This window comes from Labeo rohita, chromosome 8, assembly GCF_022985175.1.
Source record: "Labeo rohita strain BAU-BD-2019 chromosome 8, IGBB_LRoh.1.0, whole genome shotgun sequence".
In the NCBI taxonomy this organism is placed as follows: domain Eukaryota; kingdom Metazoa; phylum Chordata; class Actinopteri; order Cypriniformes; family Cyprinidae; genus Labeo; species Labeo rohita.
The window spans coordinates 2,185,004-2,211,640 of record NC_066876.1 but is presented as its reverse complement, the minus strand read 5'-3'; the positions used below and the strand labels follow the sequence as shown (position 1 = coordinate 2,211,640).

Here is a 26,637-nt window from a genome sequence, read left to right as displayed (position 1 = left end):
TTCTTTGTGTTTTCCTCAGGCACTAGCCCATAAGACCCTTGTTCTTCTGCTGGGTGTGGATCCCTCCAAACAGCTCGACCATCCCCTGCCCACCGCCCACCCTCATGTCACCTACGCTTATATGAAGTACATGTGGAAGAGCACTCGCAAGGTAAACGCTCACTTCAAGTGCTCTTAAAAACAAGTAATTCCCTTTGCAGTGCCCCTGGGAAATATTTCCAGTCATGTACAGTCAAGTACAGATTCTTTCTGCTTGAATGTGAAAATATGAAAGAGGACTGCAATATCTGTAGGAAGCCATCCATCAGCATTCCCATTCGTCTTAATAGCAGTTGCTGATCTGACACAAACAGTCCTGAAAATAAATGACTTGTGTCTTCAATCTTGGCTCATGGGCACTCAATTCTACAGCTAGGATGTTTTGAGCTAATCGCCCGAGCCATAAATGACATTGACTAATCACTTTGGAGTCACAGGAGAATTGCATAATGACAACCCTTGATTCATATTTTCACTGGTGAAAAATCTGCTGTAATATAAATGTTTAGAGTTTATATTTACTAATAAATAAAAATATTTAGTCAGAATTAGGCCTGCAGTCTCCTCGTTGCATAGTGTGTGCTGATCAGCAGGGCTTTTTATTTTCAATATAGCGCCAGATTACAACAGAAGTCATTTAAGGTTACCTTTCCTATAGAACAGGTCTATAATCTTTTATTAAACAAACTAAATAACCTTATGGTATTTTTCTGATTTACACAACGGTGTGTCATTTCTGTCTCCACATGGACGCGCGTCTATAATTTCTCCTCCGTAAAAACTCTTGCTGTGAGAGTCACTTCATGTGAACTTTACCGATTCGTTTGAGAAAACTAGCATCATATCATACTGTATACAAACAGAAACTAAACGGCAACCTGTCAAAATAAAAGTAGTACAGTTTAACATGTAACAGAAATGTGTAATTCTTGTATAACTTCTGTACAGTAAAATGTAGGTCTTTATATATTCCTATTTCTGCCAAATTTAAATGAAACAGTGAAATGATAAAAAGAAATATTATTACAAGATAAACCACTTAATTGTAGTTTTCTTCCAGAAAACAGTAAAACTCTGCTTTTTGGCACAAAAAAGGGATTAATTTTCATTTGATTAAAAAAAATGTTTAATGCCTTCATTTGATTATCAAAATTTCTGGGAAAAAAAGAAAAAGATTGTAGGGCCCTATTGTTTAAAATGTTGAAATTGAGAATTGTGGGACTTCTTTTATCGCTGAAATAAATGTTTTCGTTATTACACAGAGAGTACAGTACAGAATAAAAAGTACCCCCCCAGTTGTGCAGTATCCATTAAATAAGATGAGGTAGCTCAATTTACCACTTTTTGGAATGCTGTGATTGTTAATATTTTTCATATTATGCAAGACGTCAAATACTTGTTTCCTGTTACATAAGGCGATATGTGATAGGGATTAAGACAAACTGAAGTGAGACTTATGGCTTCCATTTAGTTTGTCAAACAGCTTAATTTTACATGACTGTAATTGGTTTGGGGAAATTCCTGTCCTGCCAACAACATTCCATGAGCCATCAGTAGCCTGTCATATTAGACCAATGAAAGGTCTCCTTCATGAAGGAAAGACAGACTCCTTCAAAATTCTTTTGATTCGTTTCTCCTCGGTTAAAAACATCCTTGTTTTTTTTAACAGAAAAAAAAATCTGCTGTCTATGATGATGTAACAAGATGAATGGAAAGGTCGATTGGCTTTACCTTTCCAGCTTCCCTGCCTTTTCGCTTTATTACTGTATTGTACCGTGAAGAGCGGTCACCTTTTCCTCAAATTTAACCAAACTTAAATAGCTCCACATAAACATCACAAATGTACGTAATAGCAGAAGGTCAGCCTTTCCCTCTTGTTAACTTGAAGCTTGAAATTGGATTATTTACTTGTTGGGGTCCTGTTTAGCAAGATTTTCAAGGATCCCAAAGAGATTGCCCAGTTAGAAAGGCATTTTGTGTCGCACTCTGGGACAATAATTTCGTAATACAATAGGATGGACTTTTTTATATATATGTATATATTTAATTCTTTAAATTCCTGACTCTGCATGACTATAATTAGATGATGTTAGTATATTTACCTTTAAATTGTATTTCTATCTACATTTTTAAAATATTTATTTTAAGTAGATTTGTACATTGTACAGTTTATGATAAGAACTGTCACATCAAAGGAAATGTTTTAAGAACTAAAACACAAAATGAGTAAGTGTGTGTTATGAAAAAAAAAAAATGTTTTTTGGGTGTTTAGCGATATTTCATTCAAAAATGAAAATTCTGTCATCATGTATTTACTTTCTTCTGTTAAACGTAAAAGAAGATATCTTGAAGAATGTGGGTAACCAAACAGTTACTGGTTCCCATTGACTTCCATAGTATGAAAATAATCATATAGAAAGTCAATTAGGACCAGAAACCATTTATAGTTTATTTACATATTTTCTTATCGGATAAAAATTGGTATCCAACTGAGTTGAGGGAGTATGATTGTGTATCTTGGTGTTTCCATTTAGCGTATTTTATGCAGTATCCCAAAATGAGCATAAAAAAGCTTTATATAAAATCTAATGATGACAGTATTTTCAGTCACGTTAAGGAAAGTGTAATTACATCACATCAATGTCCCATAGTGCAACTTGTTACTGGAGTGTTATGTCTGTGAGAGATTACATAAGTACTGGCTAAGTACCAGGCATTGACAGTCATAGACCAAACCAGAAAGCCATTCCCAAACCACGGCACAGTGTTGTGTTAAAATTACTGGCATACACGCATAGAGCTGTCAAGAGATGAGAAAACAATACATTAATTTACTAAAACAGTGAATTATGAATTGCAAAACACAATTAACTAAGTTGTCTGTTGGGATTACCTGCTCTAAATGCTGAATTGGTGTTACTGAAGAAAATATCTGCATAATGCAATCAGTTTAATGAAGTCTCTAGAAAATCATGTGTTATGGTAATGCTCATGACTGGCAACTGGCAGGAGCCATCACCATTTTTCCAGGGAAATGGTCTGAATAAAAAGGATTCTGTCTCTGTGTATAAAAATGTCTTCTACTATTAAGTAATGATCATTGCATGATACATTTAGGCTTTTGTTCTATCTGCATGTCTCTCAGATCGATGCGTTCCAGCATATGCAGCACTTTGTGCAGGGGATGCAACAGCAAGCACAACATGCCATCGCAGCTGAAGACCAGCAGCACAAACTGGAGCTGCACAAACTAATGGCACGGTCAGTACAGCTCACAACCATAAGCCCACACTCGTAGTTGACTTTACTCGAAAAACATGAAAACTGTATTGAATTGGTACGTTACATAACGAAATTATATAAGCCACTACTAAACAAATACTAACCCCTAAGTTCAAACATTTGAAGCACATTCTGATAGATAGCATTGCTGTTTGACGCAATCTGATCTATTGAAAAAAAACAAAAAAACAATTCTGAACTCTGGTGAATCTATGAAACTTTGAGTTTCTATTAATATCAAAACGCCTGATTGAGTTAACCAATGAAATCAGCTGTGTGGCAGGATTTACACCTGACTGGTTTGGGGGAAAAATCATGCACAGAAAAAAAGTAGCATGGTAACACTAACGCTAGTCATTAATGTACTCAGTTGTCCCTGAGACATATCCACATTTCTTACACACTAACCATTCCACTTGTTGAAATGTTGCTTTCAATCTACAGCTTTAGCACTCATTAGCCAGGACAAACCAACTCTTTACGTACGACTCACCACTCAACAAATTAGAATACTTCATAAGACCAATAAAAAGAAAACGTTTCAGTGAATTGTTTGCCTTCTGGAAAGTATGTTCATTTACTGTATATGTACTCAATTCTTAGGTAGGGGCTTGAATACATCTGGCTTAAATACATTTATATGCCTATATTCAGTTAAATACATAGTGCCACCTACTGGAAATTGTTGTAACTCAAAAATAGAATATTTGAAAAGAGTCCTGACTTGGAGGCATCTACATTTACAACACTTGTTCCTGTGCTGGGGTCCCATGCTCTGTACACTTTGCATGTCTCCGTTATTTAACACATCCGATTCAGATCATCAGCTTGTTCTGAGAGAGCTTAATGAACTAAACTGAGTATGTCAGATAAGGGAGACATATAAAATGTGCAGAGTAGGTGGTCCTCAGTACCAGGATTAAAACCACTGATTACAACCACCACCTACTTGAAACATTTTTTACACTGTGACACACTCCTCCAGTGTTTGCCAATCAGTGCTTCTTGCAGCTCTAATTGTTATTACTGTAATTTGATTCTTTTTTTAGTAACAGAGTAATTTAACGCATTATAATTTCCAAATAAGTAATTAGAGTATAGTTACAAGCATGCGTTACCGCTGCATTACATCATTGCTGACAGAATGTGTTTTATTATCTAGATAAGGGGTGGCAAATGTTGGTCCTGGAGAGCTGCAGCCCTGCATAGTTTTGCTTCAGCCCTTGTTAAACGCACCTGAACAAGCTAATCAAGGTCTGAAGGGTCACTAGAAAGCAACAGGCAGGTGAGTTTTAATTAGGGTTGGAGCTGAACTCTGCAGGGATGCAGCTCTCCAGGACCAGAGTTCGCCACCCCTGATCTAGATTGTGAAAAGGGTGTTGGCCTGCACACGCAACGTCCTTTACCTGAGAGCTACTTTTACTGGTAAGCGCCTGTGAGGCGGAAACTACCAATGAAAACAAAGTCAGCACAGAGAGAGGAAAGTACACGTTCTGTAGCTGCAAATACAATAATTATTTTGAGTTTATTTCTGTCAAGGGTAAGAACATTATCATGTATTGTCAATTAAAGGGGAAGAAAACCTTTTCAATCGTGAAAAAAAAACTCCACATCCAATAAAACCCCTGAAAGGGCAGCACGGCACATTAAAACTTCTTGAGAACGTACCGGGTGTGGAGGGCAACGCATCAACTTCTATTGTCTTGACATAAGTCTCTGCCCGCCCGCAACCGCACTCACCCATCAAGTCATGTCCCGCACCACTCTCTGTTGCATCAAGTCCAGCGGGAGTGTGAGTCTCTAATCCACTGGCACTGGACTCGACGCAACAGAGAGCGGCGCGGGACCAGACTTGATGGGCGAGTGCAGGTGCGGGTGTGGGCGGGCAGAGACTCGTGTGTGCAGGAAGCAATAGAAAAAAATGATTTGCGGGACTTCCGCAAAATAGAAATATCTAAACATAAGATATCTAAAACAAATAAATTGCTATTCATGTATTGCACAAAAGCAACAAGAACAACTAATATACAACAAAAAAAGTTAACACACGTAAGCATAGGCAGAGTTTCTATTTATCAGAGAATCCACTCACCGCTCGAAATGCCGTGCATTCTGCAACCTGACGCAGCAGCCTATTGCTTTTAGTAAAAATAACAGCGGTTTGTGAATGTTGATGCTTTAATAACAAACATTTTATCGGGAGCATTTATGCTTGGACGTTAGGCAATACACAAACTTAATATTTCACGTAAATTTCATGGATGTACAGAAAAAAGTAATGTAACTAGTAATGTAACTAATTACATTTTAAATAAAGTAATCAGAACAGTAATTTGATTACTTTTAAAAGGAGTAATCAGCAATTTAATTAAATTTTCAGAGTAACTTGCCCGTCACTGCTCCACAGGCACCATGGCTCAATGTTTCTAAAGCATATGAACCAACTGCTTGTCCACAGTCAGTATGATGTGTTTTATAATTTTCTATAGCATTATCTTTGACAGCGTACAGTCAACTTATTTGTGCACACAATGTTCTCTTCCAAGGCTTTACGGTTTCTGCTATATTTCCTCCCTCTTGCTGGCCAATTTCCATTTAGTTTCCCCTTAAAACAGCTTCTTACCTTGGCTCCCGAAATCTTCCAGTCCCGGTTGTTCTCTGAGGCCAGGGATTGTTCTACCTAAATTATTATTCAGGACATTTACTGGAACTTGGACAAGGAAGACAAAAGGGATTTGTTTAACTGATCCATGAAATCATTGAAATGGAATGGGGTAATCTTGGACATGGCAAAGAGCAATGAGGTTTTGATGTACTGAATGTTCTGATGTATTGAATATTTGCATTTTCATGTACCACTATGGCTCTCGTTGTGGAGTTTCTGGAGTTAATTTTTTTTTTTTTTTTTTTTGCAAACTTAGATTTTGGTGTAGGATATTTTCCTGTGTTTATGGTGGAGCTGTGCCTCTTACTACTTATGGTCCCAAATAAAGTTAAGAGCACTGGGCTACTCTTGCTGCACCCATACCAGTGATAACAAACGTGTGCTTGTCAAGCATGAGTTTCCTCATTTAGTGACACATTTTTGCTCACCAGTTTTATTGAGTGTTCCAGGACACAACTGTTTTTGTAATGAACACCAAGTATAAAAAATTTCTGCTCTGAATCCAGATTTTCAAAGTTTTATTTCTTTGTACTGTTCTCTAAAATATTACTGCAACATGCTTTAATTTCAGGTATTTAATTGTAATAATAATCATCTGTCATTGGTTCTTGCATTTTTATATGTATATATATATATATATATATATATATATATATATATATATATATATAGCAGCAAGCAGCAATAACAGGCCTCTGATCAAGAGTGTGATACAGACGCACGCGCAAATAATTATATAAAACTATATTGACAATACAGTACATATCAACTGATTCTATGCATTTATTTTTCATTCTAACTGATAGAAAAAAGTCAGAAAAAAGGTTGGTCTTAAAAGATTTCTTATCATATGAATAGATATGGATATCAGATATCAAAAATCCCTTTGCAATTTAACATCCTCAATGTCCTGACATCATGTTTACTGAGTTTGCTGGTGATTGCATGAAAACCCTAGGAAGAGTATATCAAATACTAGAGCATGCGTTTTTCTAACAATCCACAATAGCTGACTTCCTGTTGGCCAAACTGTCAGCACAAATATTGTTCGGGCTGTTGAGATCTGTATGTGTATGAATTTTAATGACTGTAAGTAAAACAGTGTGTGCTACAGAGCTTACTGAAAATGGCCTTAATAAAGGGTGTACCACGCCCATGACCCACACATGTGAACATACACATACACATTATTTCAAATCAGAAGTACATCTCAAAGCACAGGCAAGTCATTTCAGCTCTGAACAAATACATTTCTTAAATATTTGAGGAAGCTTCCTGGTAGCATGAACATTGTATATCCTATACAGCCATCAAATTCTGTCCAGTGAAAGCAGTGTTAAGTCAGACGTATGATAATGATTCTGGCTGATGATTCCAAATTTTTCTTCCTTGTTTCTTCTCTGTACAGGTGTTTTCTGAAGCTGGGGGAGTGGCAGCTCAGCCTTCAGGGTATCAATGAGAGTACCATCCCTAAAGTGTTACAGTATTACAGTCACTCAACAGAGCATGATCGCAACTGGTACAAGGTACAAAAAACCCCCACAAACTTAACATTAAACCTGTCAACAACATGTACACACTGTCACCCCAAAATCTCTTTCTCAGTGATCCTCATTAGATGTTTATATCATCATGATGCATAAATAAATTCAAATTCAAATGTTAAATAATACAGTTTGAGACCACACTGAAATACAGGGCCCGTATTCATAAAACATCTTAAGGCTAAATGTAGCTCATAACTTGCAGATTTAGGAGAAAATAAGGGGCGTGTCATTCTTAAATTTGGGACTGCTAAATTTTTGCTCTAAGAGTATTTCACAAAGCATTTTAGCGTTAAAACTATCTCCTAAATCTGAAACTTTAGGAGTAGTGAGGAGGACTCCTTGGTCACTAAGACCAAATCCCAAACTATCCTAAAATGGCTGTTGCCAGCAATCTGCCTCGGAACGTAAACATTTTAGAAACATTTGACGATACTGAGCTTTTAAAAAGGTATTGCCTTAATCGTGGTGATATTATGACTGTTGTAGAACTTGTCAGGGACAGTTTTCTTTTGCTTATATAGAAGGTGACCAGTTACCAGTAGAGGCCGACAGGCACCATTAAAGCTACAATTAAAACCAGTACAATTCCCATTATAACCAGTAAAAACATTTAAAAATCTGTGATGGTTTCAATAGGCTTTTTTTTCAGCAGGGCTAAAATGGCTGTTTCTGGCAATCTGCTTCAGAACGTAAACATTTCAGAATCACGCCACATTTATTTGAACACGTTTTCCTGCGCAGCTTTTTTGGTTTTGGAGGTTATCCCAGCTCTAAATGTTCCTTTGTTCCTTGTTTTCATTAACATGTTGGGCAAGAAATAACAGCTGTTCTTGTGTCCAATTTGGTTTTCTTTTACATTTGCATACTATTAGCCATGATTATTCTATTCTGTTAATTAAAAGGATGTTTATATGCATATCCACTAATTGTTTACGAGAAGCACACATGTTGAGGCTGACAATTAGCTGAACATATACTTGTTTAATTACTTATGATACTTAGATTGCATTTTAAAATCTTATTTGAACGTGACAACGTTTTATACTCTACAATATTTCTATGAACCAATCTCTGACAGAGACCCCTCCCCTATCAGCCAATCACTGTGTGCATTGTTAGTAAGCATGCTGACATCATCCATAGCAGGGCTGGCGAACGTCAGTCCTGGAGAGTCGCAGCCCTGCAGAGTTTTGCTTCAACCCTAATCAAACACACCTGAACAAGCTAATCAAGGTCTGAAGGGTTACTAGAAAGCTACAGGCAGGTGGGTTTTAATTAGGATTGGAGCTGAACTCTGCACCACCCCTGATCCATAGCAACGAGGTCAACCTCTTAAGGGGGTCGCACACCGGACGAGAAGCGCAGCGCCGCGTCGCGTCGCGCCACGTCTTTAAAATTCGAACACATATGCTGCGTCCGAAATCGCATACTGCTTAATTAGGCACTACATTTAAATATGAACGTACTACCCGACCGTTAAAAAGTACGTTCTATATAGTATGAATGTGGGTAGTATGAATGGAATTCGGACGTACTACATCCGCCATATTGATGTTGTCACGTGTCATGCGTCGTCACAACAGCGCGAAAATTTAAAGAGACTCCACTGCACGAACACCGGCACCGGCAGTGTTCGGCGTTTTAACGTTGATTGGACAGACAGCTCAGAGAAGGCGTCGGTCAGCTGCTCGCAGATCACGCCTTCGTACACAGCTTCTAGATTATTTATCAAATAACGTTTCGATTTACAATATCATCCGTTTATTTAGATTGTGTTAAACAAGTGTAATTTAATCACAATAAACAACGTTTTTTACACTTGAAATGAGCCACGTCTCTCACGTTCCGCCATTTTTCGAATATGACGCCTCCTCTCCCGGAGCCTCATGGGATATGAAAGTGTCCATGATATGCGTACTACAGAATTCGGGCGGAAGCAGTAGGTCATCCGGGTACTTCTCGCCTACTGAATTTCGAATACTATGAATTCGGACATACTACTCGCCTCGCATACTGTTTTTCGCGTACTATATAGTAGGGAAGTATGCGATTTCGGACGCAGCTATTGTTTTCTATGAGTGTACGCACACCGGCGGCGCCATTCGGCGTCTGTCCGCTGTGCCCAGCTAGGACTCAGAACGCTGTTCAATTTCCTGCCGCGCCACAGAGCGCCATCTGCATAGTTTTATATTAAATAACATCATATTTGTCTCAAATCGTCTTATTACATTGAAAAAACAAGATACCACTACTGCAAAATACTACTTACATTAGGTTTACAGCTTGAAAAAATGTAAACCTATAGAATTAATTGTATAATCGTAGTTGTTTCATTTTATTTTTCTCTTGAGACATTTTACATACGCAAAATATAGTCTTATTTAACATTTGTCTATCGTACTGTAATTATATTCACTATCTTTGACTGCCACCTACTGGATTTACAAGGTCACAACCGTCACTTCAGTTCATATAAATAGCGGTGTAGCGGAGCGACGAAAAACTTAGCAACGAAGTAGGGAAATACCCAGAATTATATCCTAAATTTGTGATCATTCTAAATGTATTTTATTAGACTGAATCATACAGTGAAAGATTGCACTGTTGATGCATACCTGTACTGTTAATGAGTGCACTGTACTCTGTGTTTTGAATGTTTCTGCAATATACTCATAATGTCAAATTGAACATCGTCAAAACAACAATTACAATATTATCGCAGCCCATATATATCGCACACCCCTTTATCTGGTGCATTTTTCTTGGCAACTAGGGAATATACACCCTGTATATTTATCTAGGACTATACAAATATTCAACGGTCACACTATGGTTTTCTTTATTTTCACCAGATCGATATTATAAATAGATTATAAACTGAAACCTAAACCTAAACTCACTGAAATAAAAAAAAACTTTTCAAGGTGTTCGGTTACGTTTTCACTCCGGTTGGCTAGCTAACCTTAGCTAAACTATTTTGCTACAATGTAACATAGTTGCCTAGTAACAGACAGCCTACAAAAAAACAATAACAGACTTATAACACAGATTCTTTTAATTGATTAACGTTCAAAACTTAGCTATTATCAATTCAAATAATATATTTAGAATAATATTAATAATACATTTAGTTAAAAATCACCCATCTTGCAGCTCAGAACTTCATTGGAAAATGAGCTGGCGCGTATAGAATGTGCGCGTCCGGTGTGCGATACCTGGAGTTGTCCTAGGCGCCACGCGACGCGGCGCTGCGCTTCTCGTCCGGTGTGCGACCCCCTTTAGCTTAAGACTTCTCTCTATTCCTTCGTAAAAGTTTGTCTCAGCAGCTTTGTGAATAGGTTTAAAAGAAAGCTCTTAGCTAAAAACTTTTACTGCTATTTAGGAGAACTCTTAGTGGTGAAATAAAATGTTTTGTGAATGCAAGCCCAGATCTCTATTACAATTGGAATTACAATTTTAGGACTTTTGGGAGTTTAAGGAAACATTTAAAACAAATTTTAAAAAAGATATGAAATGTCAAGTTAATGATATTATATCTAAGTCATATTAAAAGCTACATATCGTTGATAAGGCAGTGTAATACTGCTTTCATACAACAGTTAATAAATAAGCAGTTAGTGAGTAATGTACATTTTAGTGGCATTGACGTTCTGTTTTTGCTTGACCAGTGAAAACAAAACCAATGCAAGATCAACCATTATACATCCCTGAGCAACAGAAGTATGAGTTTTATTTCATTTCTGCTTAAATCAGTGTTTTTGAGCAGTTCAGCTGAAGAAATATTAAGAAAAACATCACCACAGGTTGTGGTACGCGCAGTTTAATTTCTGATTTGGTATCTATTGCTAAGTATCAAACTATAAAATTCTAATAATGCATCATTCCACACTTTACATATGGCCCCTTGCTATCCCTGCTCAGGAGTAAAAATCTGAGATAGCCACTGTTACAAGTGTGAAATTGTGGTGTCACAATATATATTAGTATTGGAATTTGGAATTTTGGAATTTCAGAATTCGCGTTCTTAACATTATTCACCAGGTGTGCGCAAACACACGAGGAATTTGTTGTTGTTTTTTTTAAGGTGCTCCTGGCACATACATGCATACATACGTATCTGACAAGAGAACAAAAAACATTTGGATAAAGACTTAAAATAAATAATAAGTATGAATCTGGAACAGATGATTTATATACAGATTTGTGCATTATTTAATCTATATACAGCTGTATAAATAAAGAGATGTGCATATGTGTTTACATAATACTAGAGAAAGAGGCAATGACTAGAGATGGAGAAAAAATACAGAAATGAATTGCAGAACACAGGTAATGTGTTCACTGTTGTCATCCCACATGGCCACCTATCCCTATGGCATCTCTTTGATGTTGGGAAAGGTGTCACTAGTGTCCTGGCTAATGTCAGCAGCGGGATACAAGGAAACACACATTTACGCTAGTACACACCTCACATTTCAGCAATCATTTTAGTGTATCTTCTCAAGGGACAATACTATAGAAATGAAACTTGGATATATTTTAGAGTAGTCAATGTGCAGCTTGTATATCAGTGTATATTTACTGTCCCCTAAAAATAACTCAGCATACAGCCATTATTGTCAGAATAGCTGGCAACAAAAGTGAGTACACCCTAAGTCAACTTGACAAAATTGTGTCCAAAGTGTCAATATTTGTGTCGCACCATTGTTATCTAGCACTGCCTTAATCATTCTGGGCATGTAATTCACCAGAGCTGCACAAGTTGTTGCTGGGTTCCTCCTCAGATCCTCTCTAATGACATCATGGAGCTGCTGGATGTTAGACACATGGTTTCTCCATGATGACCCATAGGTGCTCAATAGGGTTCAGGTCAGATCACCTTCACCTGCACCTTCCTCAGCAAGGCAGTTGTCATCTTGGTGGTGTGTTTGGGGTCATTATCATGTTGGAAAACTGCCGTTCGGCCCAGTTTCTGAAGGGAAGGTGTCATGTTCTGCTTCAGAAATATACAGTACATAATGTAATCCATGTTTCCCTCAATGAACCGCAGCTCCCCAGAACCAGCAGCACTCATGCAGCCCCAGGCCATGATGCTACCACCACCATGCTTGACCATCTGAGCCAAACAAGTTTATCTTAGTCTCATCTAGCCATTATCCAGGTCCCTCAACGCCCCCATCAAATAAAACATAGTCTAATAGTCCTCACTGAATATAAAAGTTGATTATTATTATTTTGTGTTTATAATGAGGACTGTTAGTATATTTACAGTAATTCATGTATGGGGTCATTGTGATTTTTAAAGAAATTACTTTAATTCAAGGATGCATTAAATAGAATAAATAAAATTAAAAAAAAAACAGTTAAGTACTTTTGTACAATAAATTATTTTAAAATAAGTGTAATAGCATTCATTTACAGAGTTTTTAAGCGTGTTGGTGATCATCATTGCTACAGCTTCAGTGTTGTTGCAATGCTCATACACCTTGTTGCCCTAAATTTAAAATGACTAAATAAAAATTCCTGTTTAGAACATATCCACATTTCCACATGGACATTTTCACAGAAGAGATTTTAGTTTGTTCTTCCATTCTTGGAACTCTTGAACATCCTTCTTACTGCTGGGATATGTTTGGATGTTTTCAATTAGCTTTCTGTGAAATAATAATATTTATCCCTTAGTTTTAGAAAATACCCTGTTTTTTGAGAGTACATTGAATTCCCTTTTTTTCTGGCATAGTGGACATGGATATTTTGGTAAAAATGGAAGAAACGTAAACCATACTTTACTATATTTCATACATTTTTGTGAGAATATTTCAGAGTTTGCTTCCAAATACTTGAAGACTTAGTACAATCCTATTTCTAGAAAAGTTGATGTTTTGTAAAATTATAAAATCTGTGATTTGTTAATTCTTTTTAACTTTTATTTAATTGACAAAAGTACAAAGAAATGATTTCCAAAGTTTTCACTCACCAACTTGCAATGTATTTATTCAAATGTATTTTGTAAATATAAACATTTTTTTATTTTGAAGTCTGCAACACACTCCAAAAAGCTGCAACAGAGGCAAAGAAAAGTGAAAAGGTTATAGAATAACCAAATAAACTGCTTTGAAACAGTTCACAGCAAGAAGGTGAATCGGTAATAGGTGAGGGAATCATGTTTGGGTGTACAAGGAGCTTCTCAGTCTTTGCAAGCAAAGCTGGATCATGGTTCAAAATATGTTTATATTAACAAAATAAAATTAAGTTGGCCAGTGAGAACACATTGTACTTCAGTCAGTTAAATAAAGATTAAGGAGAACAAACAAAATATTCTTGGTTTTATGGCATTTCACAAAATGTCCCAACTTTTCTGGAAATGGGGTTGTAGAAAGATGGGAAAAATATGCTCCTCATTTTCAAAGTAGTTACTATTTTAGTGCTGTCCTGATTTATATATTTGTTACAGTCAAACAGTCATTTCTGAAAGATCAAGTGTCACTGAAAGCTGGAGTAATGAAGCTTAGCAAAATATGTTCAAATTAAAAGTTTTTTTTTTTTTTTTTTTCAAATGGTAATTTACTGTTTTTACTGTATTTTTTAAACAAACAAATGCAACTTTTTTATCCACTAACAAATCTTACTGACCTTTATTTTTAATGGTAGTGTATATTATAGGCTATATTTTATTTGTAATATATAGGTCTATTTTAAAAGCATGCATTTTAACCCAAATATAACAGCCCACATTATCCCACACATATATATATACATTTATATATAGATTTTTTTTTTTTTTAATATGTCATTGAATGCCACATGACATTCATCACGTATTTGATTTGACTGGACTTTAAAAATCATTATCATTACAAGGTATCGTACTTCATCGTGTCTAAATCCTTGCTATTGTTTTAACGGGAAGTTCGGCAGCTGCACTACAGAAAGTCAAGCGAACACTGATGAAAACTGGTGTTAGGATGTGGCAGACCATTTTCTTTTGGAAGTTTCAGCTCATACATCTTTGGTGTAATCTCGTTTTAACCAAACGCCCCCCAAGAACAGCTCAGTGCCCCCCTTTCAAAAATATTGCTTCCAGCGCCCCCCGATGCTCTCCGAATGCCCCCTGGGGGGCGATACCGCTCTGCTGAGAAACACTACTCTAAAGCAATGCTGAAAGCACTCATGCATCTGTTTTTTAAAGCCAGAACGAGCACTCGACTTTGTTGATTGACACTTGCGAGGCCTATTCCGAATGGAACCTGTCTTGGAAAACCTCTGCTTGACCCTGGCCACAGTACTGTAACTCAGTTTCAGGTTGTTACTGAACCTCTTATAGCCTACGCCATCTTTGTGGAGAGCTTTCAGACAGTTCTTTGCCATGAGGTGATTTGTTGAACATCCAGTGGTCAGTATGAGAGAATTGTACTCAAAGCACCACATTTTAACTGCTTTAATACAAGATACACAACTTTGTATGGTCCTGTTAAGCAGACAAAAACATGAACATGATGAATAGGACATGTGGCTTTGCATGGTTAAATGACATAGTGCTGTTATTACTTTGGGTGTACTCCATGTTTTACTCCAACTTTTGTTGCCAGCTATTTTGACAATAATGGCTGTATGTTGAGTTATTTTCAGGGGACAGTAAATATACACTGCTATACAAGCTGCACATTTGCTACTCTAAAATATATCCAAGTTTCATTTCTATATCCTAGTATTGTTCCTTATAAGATATACTAAAAACATTGCTGAAATGTGAGGGGTGTGCTCACTTTTGTGAGATACTGTATAATGTACTCACCCTATTGTCATCCAAGATGTTCATGTCTTTCTTTCTTCAGTCGTAAAGAAATTGTGTTTTTTGAGGAAAACATTTCAGCATTTTTCTCCATATAATGGACTGATATGGTGCCCCGAGTTTGATCTTCCAAAATGCAGTTTAAATGCGGTTGTAAATGATCCCAGCCGAGGAAGAATGGTCTTATCTAGCGAAACGATCGGCCATTTTCATAAAAAAAAAACAAAAAAAAAAACAATTGAAATACTGTTTAATCTCAAATGCTCGTCTTGTCTTTCTCTCCCTGAACTCTGTGTATTCTGACTCAAGACAGGATATGTTGAAAAACTCCAATCGTATTTTCTCCCTCAACTTTTAGAATTTCAAAATCATCCTACATCACTGCAGAAGTACCGACACAGTCTTTACAAAGTGAACATGTGAAGAAGATCAAACACCCTTAACAAAAACATTAAAACAGCGATATAGGATGATTTTGAAGTTGAGGGAGAACATGAGATGGGAGTTTTTCGACATACACTAACTGTCATGAACCCGAAAAAAACAGTCCAGGCAGAGTAACTTTTGACATTAAAAAATATATAAATTGTATTATTTTTTTATTAAAATAACCGATCGTTTCGCTGGATAAGACCCTTCTTTCTCGGCTGGGGTCATTTGCAACTGCATTTGGGATCGTTTGAAGCCGCATTTAAACTGCATTTTGGAAATTCAAAATCGGGGCACCATATCAGTCCATTATATGGAGAAAAATCCTGAAATGTTTTCCTCAAAAAACTATTTCTTTACGACTGAAGAAAGAAAGACATGAACATCTTGAATGACAAGGGGGTGAGTACATTATATGTAAATCTTTGTTTTGGAAGTGGACTTCTCCTTTAAGGTTGATGAAATTCCTTTTCATCTTTAGATTTTTAATAGAGGCCGCGTGTTTTGTGGCAAAATGATTCTATGATTCCCCCTATCTTGACTATTCCATCTCAGCTGAAGAAAAGCAACCCTATAGGATGATGCTTGCATCTCCATGCTTAATCTTGGGTATTGGTGTGTGTTTGTTTTTTGGTTGATGTGACAAGCACAACAAAAGCTGAGTTTGTTTCTTCAGTCCGTAAAATATTTTTTGTGAGTAATGGCTTCTGTCTGGCCACCCTACACTGTAGCTCAGACATATGAAGAAAAAAAAAGAATATTGTTGTCACACGCAGCAATTGGCCAGTGCTTTCCAGAGATTCCTGCAACCTCTTTAATGTAAGTCTTGGCAGTCTCCTTGATAAGTTTTATTTTGACAGGTCTGTGAAATGTCATTTTTGAACCCCATTGTCTCCACTTGATGATTGTGTTGATGGTATTTCATGGCACATCTGATGTTTTGGTAATACTCTTGTACCCTCACTTTCACAATGAGATCCCAAGGTATCTTTTTTTATTTTTATTTTTATTTTTATCTATTTATATTTTTTTGTGGGACGTTGCTTCAGCAATAAAATGCAGCCAAGATACAAAGGAAATCCTATACAGAAACAAAACTTTTTATTCAGGGTTGACCAGCATCAGTGAAATGATGACTGGATTAATATAATCACTTTTCAGTAGAAATTTGAATGTGATAAATTAATTCCAAACAAAGTAAGGGGCTTCTCTCCATTTAATTGCGCTACTTTTCCATTGTTTTTTCTGCATTAGACAAACATGTTCGACTGTTTATTTCACATCTCACAAATTAAAACCATTCCACTGCTGCGTCCCATGTTTTTTTCCAAGCAAAAACGTGTTCTGTATAAATCGGGCCGAAGAGCCCCATGTGGAATTACTCTGAAAATCTTTCATTCTTCCTAAAAAAAAGACTTTTTAGTAAAGATCAAGCATTCGTGTTATTAATCATGCAACGTTTTGTGTATTTGTATCTGTACTGTTGTTTTCATTGTTGTCAAAAATGAGATAAAGCATATTGCCTCTGCAGGCCTGGCATGCTTGGGCAGTGATGAACTTTGAGGCTGTGCTTCACTATAAGCACCAGAACCAGGGCCGTGATGAGAAGAAGAAACTGCGACACGCAAGCGGTGCCAGTGCCAACAGCGAAGCCAGTAACAGTGACAGTGAGGCCGACAGCACGGAGCACAGCCCTGTACCTTCACCCGGACAGAAGAAAGTCAATGAGGTGAGGAACAAATCAAATCTAGGCATCAGCACTCTTCAGTATTGTTAGAAGCTTGTGTGTGAAGCTTCACCAGCTTTCACCTTTACTGCATTTCTAAACAACTTGTAAACAGTTTTCTAAAACAAGTAAACAGGTTTAAATTTGGCCAGCAATAAATGGAATTAGCATCTTTGATCTTCCAGTGTGTTTACTCTCCCATATGAACAAATCTGCAGATAGTTGCTACTAACAAGGTTCTCTCAACAGTTTAGAACCCAGAATTGCACAGAAAGGTAAATAATGTTGTGTAATAGACATTTGGGCGAATAAACAGCAAATGCGTAATGGGAAGTAATGTGGATTTACGTGTGAAATTGTTTTTATTTATGTCGACAGTCTTTTTAGTATAGAATTCTATGTTTTCTATGTTGCAGGATTTGTCCAAGACTCTTCTTCTGTACACAGTGCCTGCAGTGCAGGGATTTTTCAGATCTATTTCACTCTCACGTGGAAATAACTTACAGGACACACTAAGGTAAGAAAGCACTAGTACATTCAGTCTAGTTCATACAGTCTAGTACATTTCTGAGTCTGTTTAGTTGCTGACATCACAACACTCTCATGAACCCGCATGTGACAGATGGACTGAAGCGATAGTTTACAATTTAATCTGGTCTGGAGCAAAAGAGAGCAGAGTAATATCAGAATAACAGTAAAAGATAATTCTGTGTTTCTTAATAATGTCCTAGATGATTTATGAACGGTCAAAATAATAGAGCCTTGGATCACACAGTTCATTTGTCACTCAGACAAGAACGGTCTGTGTCATCCTGACTGTCTTCATAAATGCCATTTATTAGCCAAAAGAGCTCAGTTAAGCACAAACAGCTATTTCTAGAAAAAAAGCTTTATTTTTTTTTCTTTTTGTAACCCTCTTCTGTACAGATTCACATGCAATTCATTAAATAACTTTACATTGTGTATGATTGTGTATGTGTTTCTTTACATTTAGAGTCCTGACCTTGTGGTTTGATTATGGCCACTGGCCCGAGGTGAATGAAGCTCTAGTCGAGGGTATTAAGACAATTCAGATAGACACATGGTTACAGGTAAGACCATTTCCAGCTTTCTGTACATAAGCAGGATCTCAATTCCAACTGAAATAGTCACAAGTTAAATATTTGAAATCTGTTTCCGCTGGCAGCAGATGGGAACATTTTCACATGTAGTTGTACCAGATTTGATTTAGTTATATCTGTAGATTCATCTTATTCTCTTGCACAATTAATCTTTGCAAATAAATGTATATTGTTTTTATTATGTTTACATATTCTTTATACTGAAGAAAATTATGGTATTGATAGAAACTGTAAATAGCAGAATTTCGCTTGAAATATATATACATATATATATATCTATATATATATATATATATATATATATATATATACATATATATATATATATATATATATATATATATATATATATATAAGCCATGTGTGACAAAGTTAGGACACCCTTACTGTTAACATTGGAATTAAGAGGGTAAATAACAGTCAAATACCTTTGATGAACTGATCATCAGCAAGTCTGAGCGCCTCTATAAAAGCATAAGCTTTGTCAGTTTGCTGGTCTGGAGCCTTCAGGTGTGTGTTAACACAATGCCAAGGAGGTAAGACATCAGCAATCATCTTAGAGAAGCAATTGTTCCTGCCATCAATCTGAGAAGAGTAATACGGCCATTTCCAAACAATTTGACGTTTATTCACAAGTGGAAGACATTTAAAACAGACACCTCTCCTTCCAGGAGTGGACGTCCCAGAAAATTCACCCCAAGATCAGACCAAAATCAGAGAAATGACAGACAACCCAAGAACTACACCTCAGACTCTACAGGCCTCAGTTACCATGTTAAATGTTAAAGTTTAACCATGTTAAAAGTTCATAATAATATCATTAGAAGAATATGGGACAAAAATGGCATGTTTGGAAGTCTTGGCAGAAGAAAGCCTCTTCTATCTAAAAAAAAACATTGCAGCACAGTTTAGGTCTGCAAAGTTGCATCTGAACAAAACACAAGTCTTCTAGATTAATGTCCTTTGAACAGATGAGACTGAGGTGGAGATGTCTGGCTATAATGCACAGTGCCAAGTTGGCCATGAACTCCTCTGTATATCAAAGTATTCTCGAGTCAAATGCGAGGGCGTCTGTCCAACATCTAAAGTTGGGCCAAAAGGTGGTGTCATGCAACAGGACAATGATCCCGAGCACACCAGCAAATCTACAACAGAATGGCTGAAAAGAAATTGTCAGTCCAAGTCCAGAGCTCATCCTGACTCAAATGCTGTGGTGAGAGCTGTGCATAAGCAAATGCCCACAAACCTCAATAACCTGGGGCAACGTTGAAAAGAAGAGTGGTCCAAATTCCTCCAGAACGATGTGAGATGTGATAAAGTCACACAGAAAATGAATGCTTCAAGTTATTGCTGCTAAAAGTGGATCTACAGGCAATTGACTCATAGGGCGTCCTAACTTTGTCACACATGGCCTTTCCCTCTTGGCTTTATTTTTGTTAAATAAATAATGACACTGTGTGATATGTCATGTGATGATGTTTATCTGAGGATTTATTTTCCAAATTTCAAGACCTGCCAAGGACCAGACAATTTTTTATTATGTCCTGATACAGAAAACCATGAAACTCAATAGGGTGTCCTAACTTTTTCACATGACTGTATATAATACTTCTGTATTATCTTCTTCCTTTCAATCAGGTGATTCCTCAACTAATAGCTCGGATCGATACCCCACGTGCACTGGTGGGACGTCTTATTCACCAGTTACTCACTGACATTGGCCGCTACCACCCCCAGGTATATGTAAAAAACAGAGTAATGATCACCATGCATTAATAAAACATTAAAACTTTTGTAAATGCTCATAGAAAACTTCATCTCCAAGGCAATCATATTTTTATCATCTCACATGTTCTTAATTTAAAAATGGTAAAAACTGACATCTTGGTCTGTTAGAAGTGGTTCTCTTTCATGGTGCTGTATCTGGAGTTGACTATAAGGAACATAGTAAAAAGAATTTGTATGAAGGTAATGGATGAAAGAGTCCCATATCTTGTCAAACTGTGCAATGCAAGAGGTATCTAGTTTGTTCCAGATGTGAGGTGGGTGTGTAGAGTTGAAATCTGTAACCTGAAATATTTCACCCATACTACCATTTGTGTCATTTCAAAGTTTTGATGACATTACTATTATTCAGAAGAAGGTGATGGTGTTTCCTTTGTTAGCAGCACTGTGATATTCATGATTTGTGTTTGCATTCTTAAAGGCTTTGATTTATCCACTGACTGTGGCCTCCAAATCCACCACCACTGCCCGCCACAACGCAGCCAACAAGATCTTGAAGAACATGTGTGAACACTGCAACACGCTGGTCCAGCAAGCCATTATGGTACGAGCACTCAGACAAGCTCCACAGAACTTGCTATAAGAATAAACTGGAAATTTCCATAAACTGAATTTTCTGTGAATGTGGTCATAAAGGAGTAATGATGACTTAGTGATCTTCTTCATGTTCATTGGGGAATCAGGGCAAGATTTGTAAAAGGAAAAATACTGTATGTTTCCTCTCCTTGTGTAATTATGGGTGTGCTCACACTTGGCAAGTTTGGTTTGATTGCTCTTATTAGTGTGGCTCATTGAATAAGTGTGAATTCTGTCATCTGAACTAGTGCATGTTAAAACAAGTGGACGAAGACTTACCTTTTTTTTAGGGAGTTGTTTGACCGAACACAACAGAGACCAAAGACATCTAAAACAAAATCCCATTACAGTCTGTTAGTGGTGTCAGAATCGCCATCTTCTTGCAGCAGGTCTTTATTTATGTGTACAGCTGCGGAAGTTTTGATGCTGTTTTCACTCAGCTTGCTAAATGTAACGTTTTCCTGTTTGTTTCGGGTCAAAAGAACCAAGAAAACCAAACTACATTTGTGCATACACACATATTATAAGTGCACTAGCAGTAACATTTTACAGTATTTTAAAAGTAACTCATTGGGGGAGAAAAAAAGTTTTGCGCACTATTCCAACTTGCAGAATTTGTATAGCAATATTTCAGTCACATGACCTTCATTAGGCATTTAATCAAACACACAAGATTAACAAATGTCTGTTTAAAGTTTCTTTTAAAACCATTCAAACTCACAGATCTTTCCGAGGATGAGACTTAATAGAAATACAAAAACCCATGAAAGTAACAAAAGCTCATCTGTTAACATTGTGACAGTGACTGCTACCAATCGCTCAGGTACAATAGCAGCTTTGTAAGTGATGTTTTTTAAGGCAGGGCTTAGCCAAGGGTCAATTATTATCCAAAACATCTGCCAAAAGAGAAATTAATCCAAGTAGAAGAACCATGGTCACTGTTTCTGTTTGTGTTTAGGTAAGCGAGGAGCTGATCAGGGTAGCTATTTTGTGGCATGAAATGTGGCACGAGGGGCTGGAAGAGGCGTCACGACTGTACTTTGGAGAAAGGAATGTTAAGGGGATGTTTGCTGTCCTGGAACCCCTTCATGCCATGATGGAAAGAGGGCCGCAAACTCTGAAAGAAACATCCTTTAATCAGGTAAGTCCATGCGGAGCAATTTGTAACAATGTTTTGTTGTTCTTCTAAAACATTTTTGTATCTTTAGTTTTCTCAGGAAAGTGCATTGTAGTAACTTGGCAGTTGGCTGTTTTACCAAATGCCTGAAAAATACAGTATCAAACAGATTCTTAAATGATTCTTAAAACTAAGAACAAAACAGGCTACAAAAATGCAAACAATGTGTACCAAGAATTATTTTGCTTAAATCTGCATTAATGATCAGTGATGCTTACTGCACATTTCCATTTTCTCACAAAATATGTTTCATTGCCTATCATTTAAAAAAAATCCACTACATCAGTAGTTTACTCTAATGCCAAGTATTTATCCATGTTCATGGAAAACCAGGGAATTGTAAAAAGTCTGTTCTTCAACGAAATTCATTGAAATGAATAAAATCTCAAAGTCATGGCTAAGTTATAGTTAATATATTTTTAATTATTATGGACTGTCCTAAAATATCTAATCAGAGTATTACATTGCACTAAAGGAGTCCTCTGCACAATCTGACTTTCCTGCAGCCTAGAATGCTGGTTTCGTCTGGCCAGAGGAGAATGGAACACAATTTTGACACACTACTTCCCTGTTAATACTGTAAAGCTGCTTTGACACAATCTGCAGTGTAAAAAGTGCTATATGAAGAACCTTGACTTGACTAAATGAAACATTTTAAGACCTTTATTTATTATTCTGGTCCTCAAGCATTTCAAACCACATACAACTTGGTCAGAAGACTTGTCTGTAGTATTGTTCTTGCTTAAGGTCTTAAAACACTAAAGATAAAAGCCCCCGTTTCTCCCGCTTTCTCTCCATATTTCACACACACACACACACACACACACACACACACACACATGTCTGGTTTATTATCCTTGTGGGGACTCTCCATAGGTGCAATGGTTTTAATACTCTCCACACTCCACACTCTATCCCCTTACCCTAACCCTACCCCTAAACCTAACCCTTACAGAAAACTTTCTGCATTTTTACTTTCTCAAAAAATCTTATTCTGTATGATTTATAAGCTTTTGTACCCATAGGGACCTCAATTTAGGTCCCCACGGTGACACTAGTCCCCATGAGTCTGTGTGTATTCAGGTTTAGGTCCCCACAAGGATATAAAAACAAGTCCACACATACAGAAAAAGCATGTGCATTACATTATTGCAAGACTATAACTAAAGTAACTAATCTACATCACATCTACATATTTTATTAATTTAAATACGTTTAAATAAGGTTTTTTAATTTGTTCATTGAGGTAAAATGGATGTAAATGTTTTTTGGTAATCCTCAAGAATGTTGCATGTGGTATAAATATTAAATATAGAAGTATTTGCAATTTTAAAACCACACCATTGCCATTTTTAGAACAAATGGTTATGAAAGCTTTTTTTAAAGTGAAAGTTTTTCAATCTATACTTTTGCACACAAATATGTATAGAAGTGGATAATGATTGGTTTGCATGTCAGCCTGCATCACTTTCTGAAATGCATTTACAAGAAGAACTATTGTCTTGTTAGAGCTGCTTTACAGCAGAATTTGGGGTCACACTTTATTTTAAGGTACAATTCTGGCTATTAACAACTATGCATTTTGCCTCAATAAACTCCCAATTTGCTGCTTGTTAATATTAAGGTAGTTGTTAAGTTTAGGTGTTAGGTAGGATTAGGGATGTAGAATATGGTCATGCAGAATATGTGCTTTATAAGTACTAATAAACAGCCAATATGCTAGTAATATGCATGCTAATAAGCAGCAGGTTATCAGTGTGAATTGGTTTCTATGCTAAAGTGTTACCAAATTTGGAATCTGATGAAGAGTCAGTGATTCAGTGATATCTTTCCTTTTTATAACTGTGGCTATGGTTTCAGGCTTATGGCCGAGATCTGATGGAGGCGCAGGACTGGTGCAGAAAGTACATGCGATCAGGTAACGTGAAGGACCTGACGCAGGCCTGGGACCTGTACTACCACGTGTTCCGCAGGATCTCCAAACAGCTGCCACAGGTCTGCCAATAGCGTTTCTTGCTGGTGTATTCCTTAGAATAGTCTTTAGATCACTTGCATCAGCCCGCAGCAATATGTATCATGATGTCATAGATGTTAATATAGTTTTTAAAATATAAAAATTCAAAATTTTACAGTTTAATTTGGAATTGGGAACAGAAAATATGAGCACATTTTTACAATGGTAAAAGCTATCAAACTCACAGGTGGCATGTATGATGTTAAACTCATAGCAGGTAAATTGACTTGATTGACTTTAATATTACTAGATTATAATTTGTTGTTATAAATATCTGTCAGTGTTAATAGGAAATCAGCTGTGAAAAGAAGTGCACTTTTGAAAATAACCACTTACAGGGGTTGGACAATGACACTGAAGCGCTGGCCAATATAGTGTTGGAGGTTTCATGGCTATATTTGCGCAGCCTGGTGGCCAGTCTTTACTGATTGCAGAATGTGAAAGTTGACTGTGTGTACCTAGTGGTTCAAACATTGAACCCTGAAAGTGATGCCATGTGTCAGGATGATAATGCACTAATAGACACAGCAAGACTGGTGACAGAGTGGTTTGATGAACATTAAAGTGAATTTGAACATCTCCCATGGCCTGCACAGTCACCAGATCTGAATATAATTGAGCTACTTTGGGATGTTTTGGAGGAGCGAGTCAGAAAATGTTTTTCTACAACAACATCACGTAGCAACCTGTTTACTGTTCTGCAAGAGGAGAATGGCTCAAAATCCCTCTACAGGACTTATATTTGTCATTCCCAAGATGAAATGATGCTCTATTGGCCGCAAACGGAGGCCCAACACCATATTAATTGTGGTCTAAAACCAGGTGTTTCAGTTTCATTTTCCAACCCCTGTACTTCTGTTCGGATATAACTTAGTAATGTTTCGTAAAATGATGTATTCATGCATATTTTTTTTGTCCACAGCTCACTTCACTAGAGCTTCAGTACGTCTCACCTAAACTACTTATGTGTCGTGATCTGGAGTTGGCTGTGCCTGGGACATATGACCCCAATCAGCTAATCATACGTATCCAGTCTATTGCTCCCTCATTGCAGGTCATCACCTCCAAACAGCGGCCACGCAAACTCACCATCATGGGTAAGAGCCAAATGAAAATGAGCTGTTTTGCATAGACTGTGCTTAATACTAGGGGCAAAGAAAATAAACAACAGACACAAATAAAAGGTTCTACATCTGATCAAGGGGCAATGTTGATTTTTATTATTATTATTGTTATTTTATTTCTTTAACTGTTTTTTTTTTTTTTTTTTTTTTTAATTAAATTAAATTGGCTGTAACCACAAATGTGAATGTATTGTATAAAAAATATGTGACAAAGCTTTCTGGACCCTGCAGGTAGCAACGGTCATGAGTTTATGTTCCTGCTGAAGGGTCATGAGGATCTACGGCAAGACGAGAGGGTCATGCAGCTTTTTGGCTTAGTGAACACTCTACTGGCTAATGACCCAGCCTCCCTGCGCAAGAATCTGAGGTAAGCCTCTTTCAAACAGTGTCATGTTATTTAAAACAAATTATATCAGGCAAACAAGACATAGCTAAAGCAAATCATATATTGATATCTTAGGGTTTTTTTTCTAAAATTACTTAAAAATATCACTTTGTTTTTCTGATCAGTGGATTTACTGCTAAATAGGAATATTTGAAACGAGTAGTACAATACAGTAAAAATTAGTAGTTGACCAATATGTGGTATTACCATTAGTGATCGACCGATATTGATTTTTTTTATAACCGATACCGATTATTTGCATGTTTATATGCCCGATAACCGATATGCAGAACCGATATTTATTTACTATCTATTTATAAAATGCATCAGCTGCAACATTAAGCAAAACAAATGTAGAATGTCTAATGTTTTCAAATGGAGTAAATAAATAGAGGACAGGAGTCATTTCAACTTAAATAAGTTAAATAAGGTTAACTAATTACAGCTAAGCAAGTGCCTTACCCATGCATGCCATCGTTGTTGTCATGTCTCCCCTCAGATGCGCTGAAATGGCGATTCTTGCCAGTAATTCTAACAACACCCACAAGATGGCGGCGATTATCGGTGAATCTGATATTACAAAACCGATAACCGATTATGGTAAAATGCTTAAATATCGGGAAAAATATCGGTAAATCGATATATCGGTTGATCTCTAATTACCATTGCATGTATATCGGCCATGATTTTACATTGTTGAATTACTGCCACATATAAACCTTTTACTGTCCTTCAGGAGTTATATAAGTTTGACTTGATATCAAACATAACTTTTGCAACAATAAAATATTTACATATTTCTCGAAAGACATAACTATTTACACAGATCATGGATAAAGGCTTATTTGTCTTGATGTCGTGTGTTGCCAGCTTGAACATCAGTAAATATTTATACTTTTAGCTCTGCCTAAGTCCCTCAGTTGTCCTAAGTATAAAAAGCTGAAACAATATGAATGATAAACAGCTTGCAGATTC

General features: G+C 36.7%; 1 protein-coding gene across 2 annotated transcripts in view; it reads left to right on the top strand.

The window, feature by feature from the left end:
* Positions 1-26,637, top strand: part of mtor (mechanistic target of rapamycin kinase) — a 144,550-nt gene that overhangs the window by 103,647 nt on the left and 14,266 nt on the right. For both annotated transcript variants that reach the window (XM_051116395.1, XM_051116394.1), the window contains exons 36-47: positions 20-151; positions 3,185-3,300; positions 7,395-7,512; positions 17,286-17,483; positions 17,897-17,997; positions 18,475-18,571; positions 20,240-20,338; positions 20,808-20,930; positions 21,921-22,103; positions 24,000-24,134; positions 25,076-25,250; positions 25,509-25,644. In XM_051116395.1, coding sequence (XP_050972352.1) covers positions 20-151; positions 3,185-3,300; positions 7,395-7,512; positions 17,286-17,483; positions 17,897-17,997; positions 18,475-18,571; positions 20,240-20,338; positions 20,808-20,930; positions 21,921-22,103; positions 24,000-24,134; positions 25,076-25,250; positions 25,509-25,644 — 1,613 coding nt within the window. The remainder of the gene's footprint in view (positions 1-19; positions 152-3,184; positions 3,301-7,394; positions 7,513-17,285; positions 17,484-17,896; positions 17,998-18,474; positions 18,572-20,239; positions 20,339-20,807; positions 20,931-21,920; positions 22,104-23,999; positions 24,135-25,075; positions 25,251-25,508; positions 25,645-26,637) is intronic.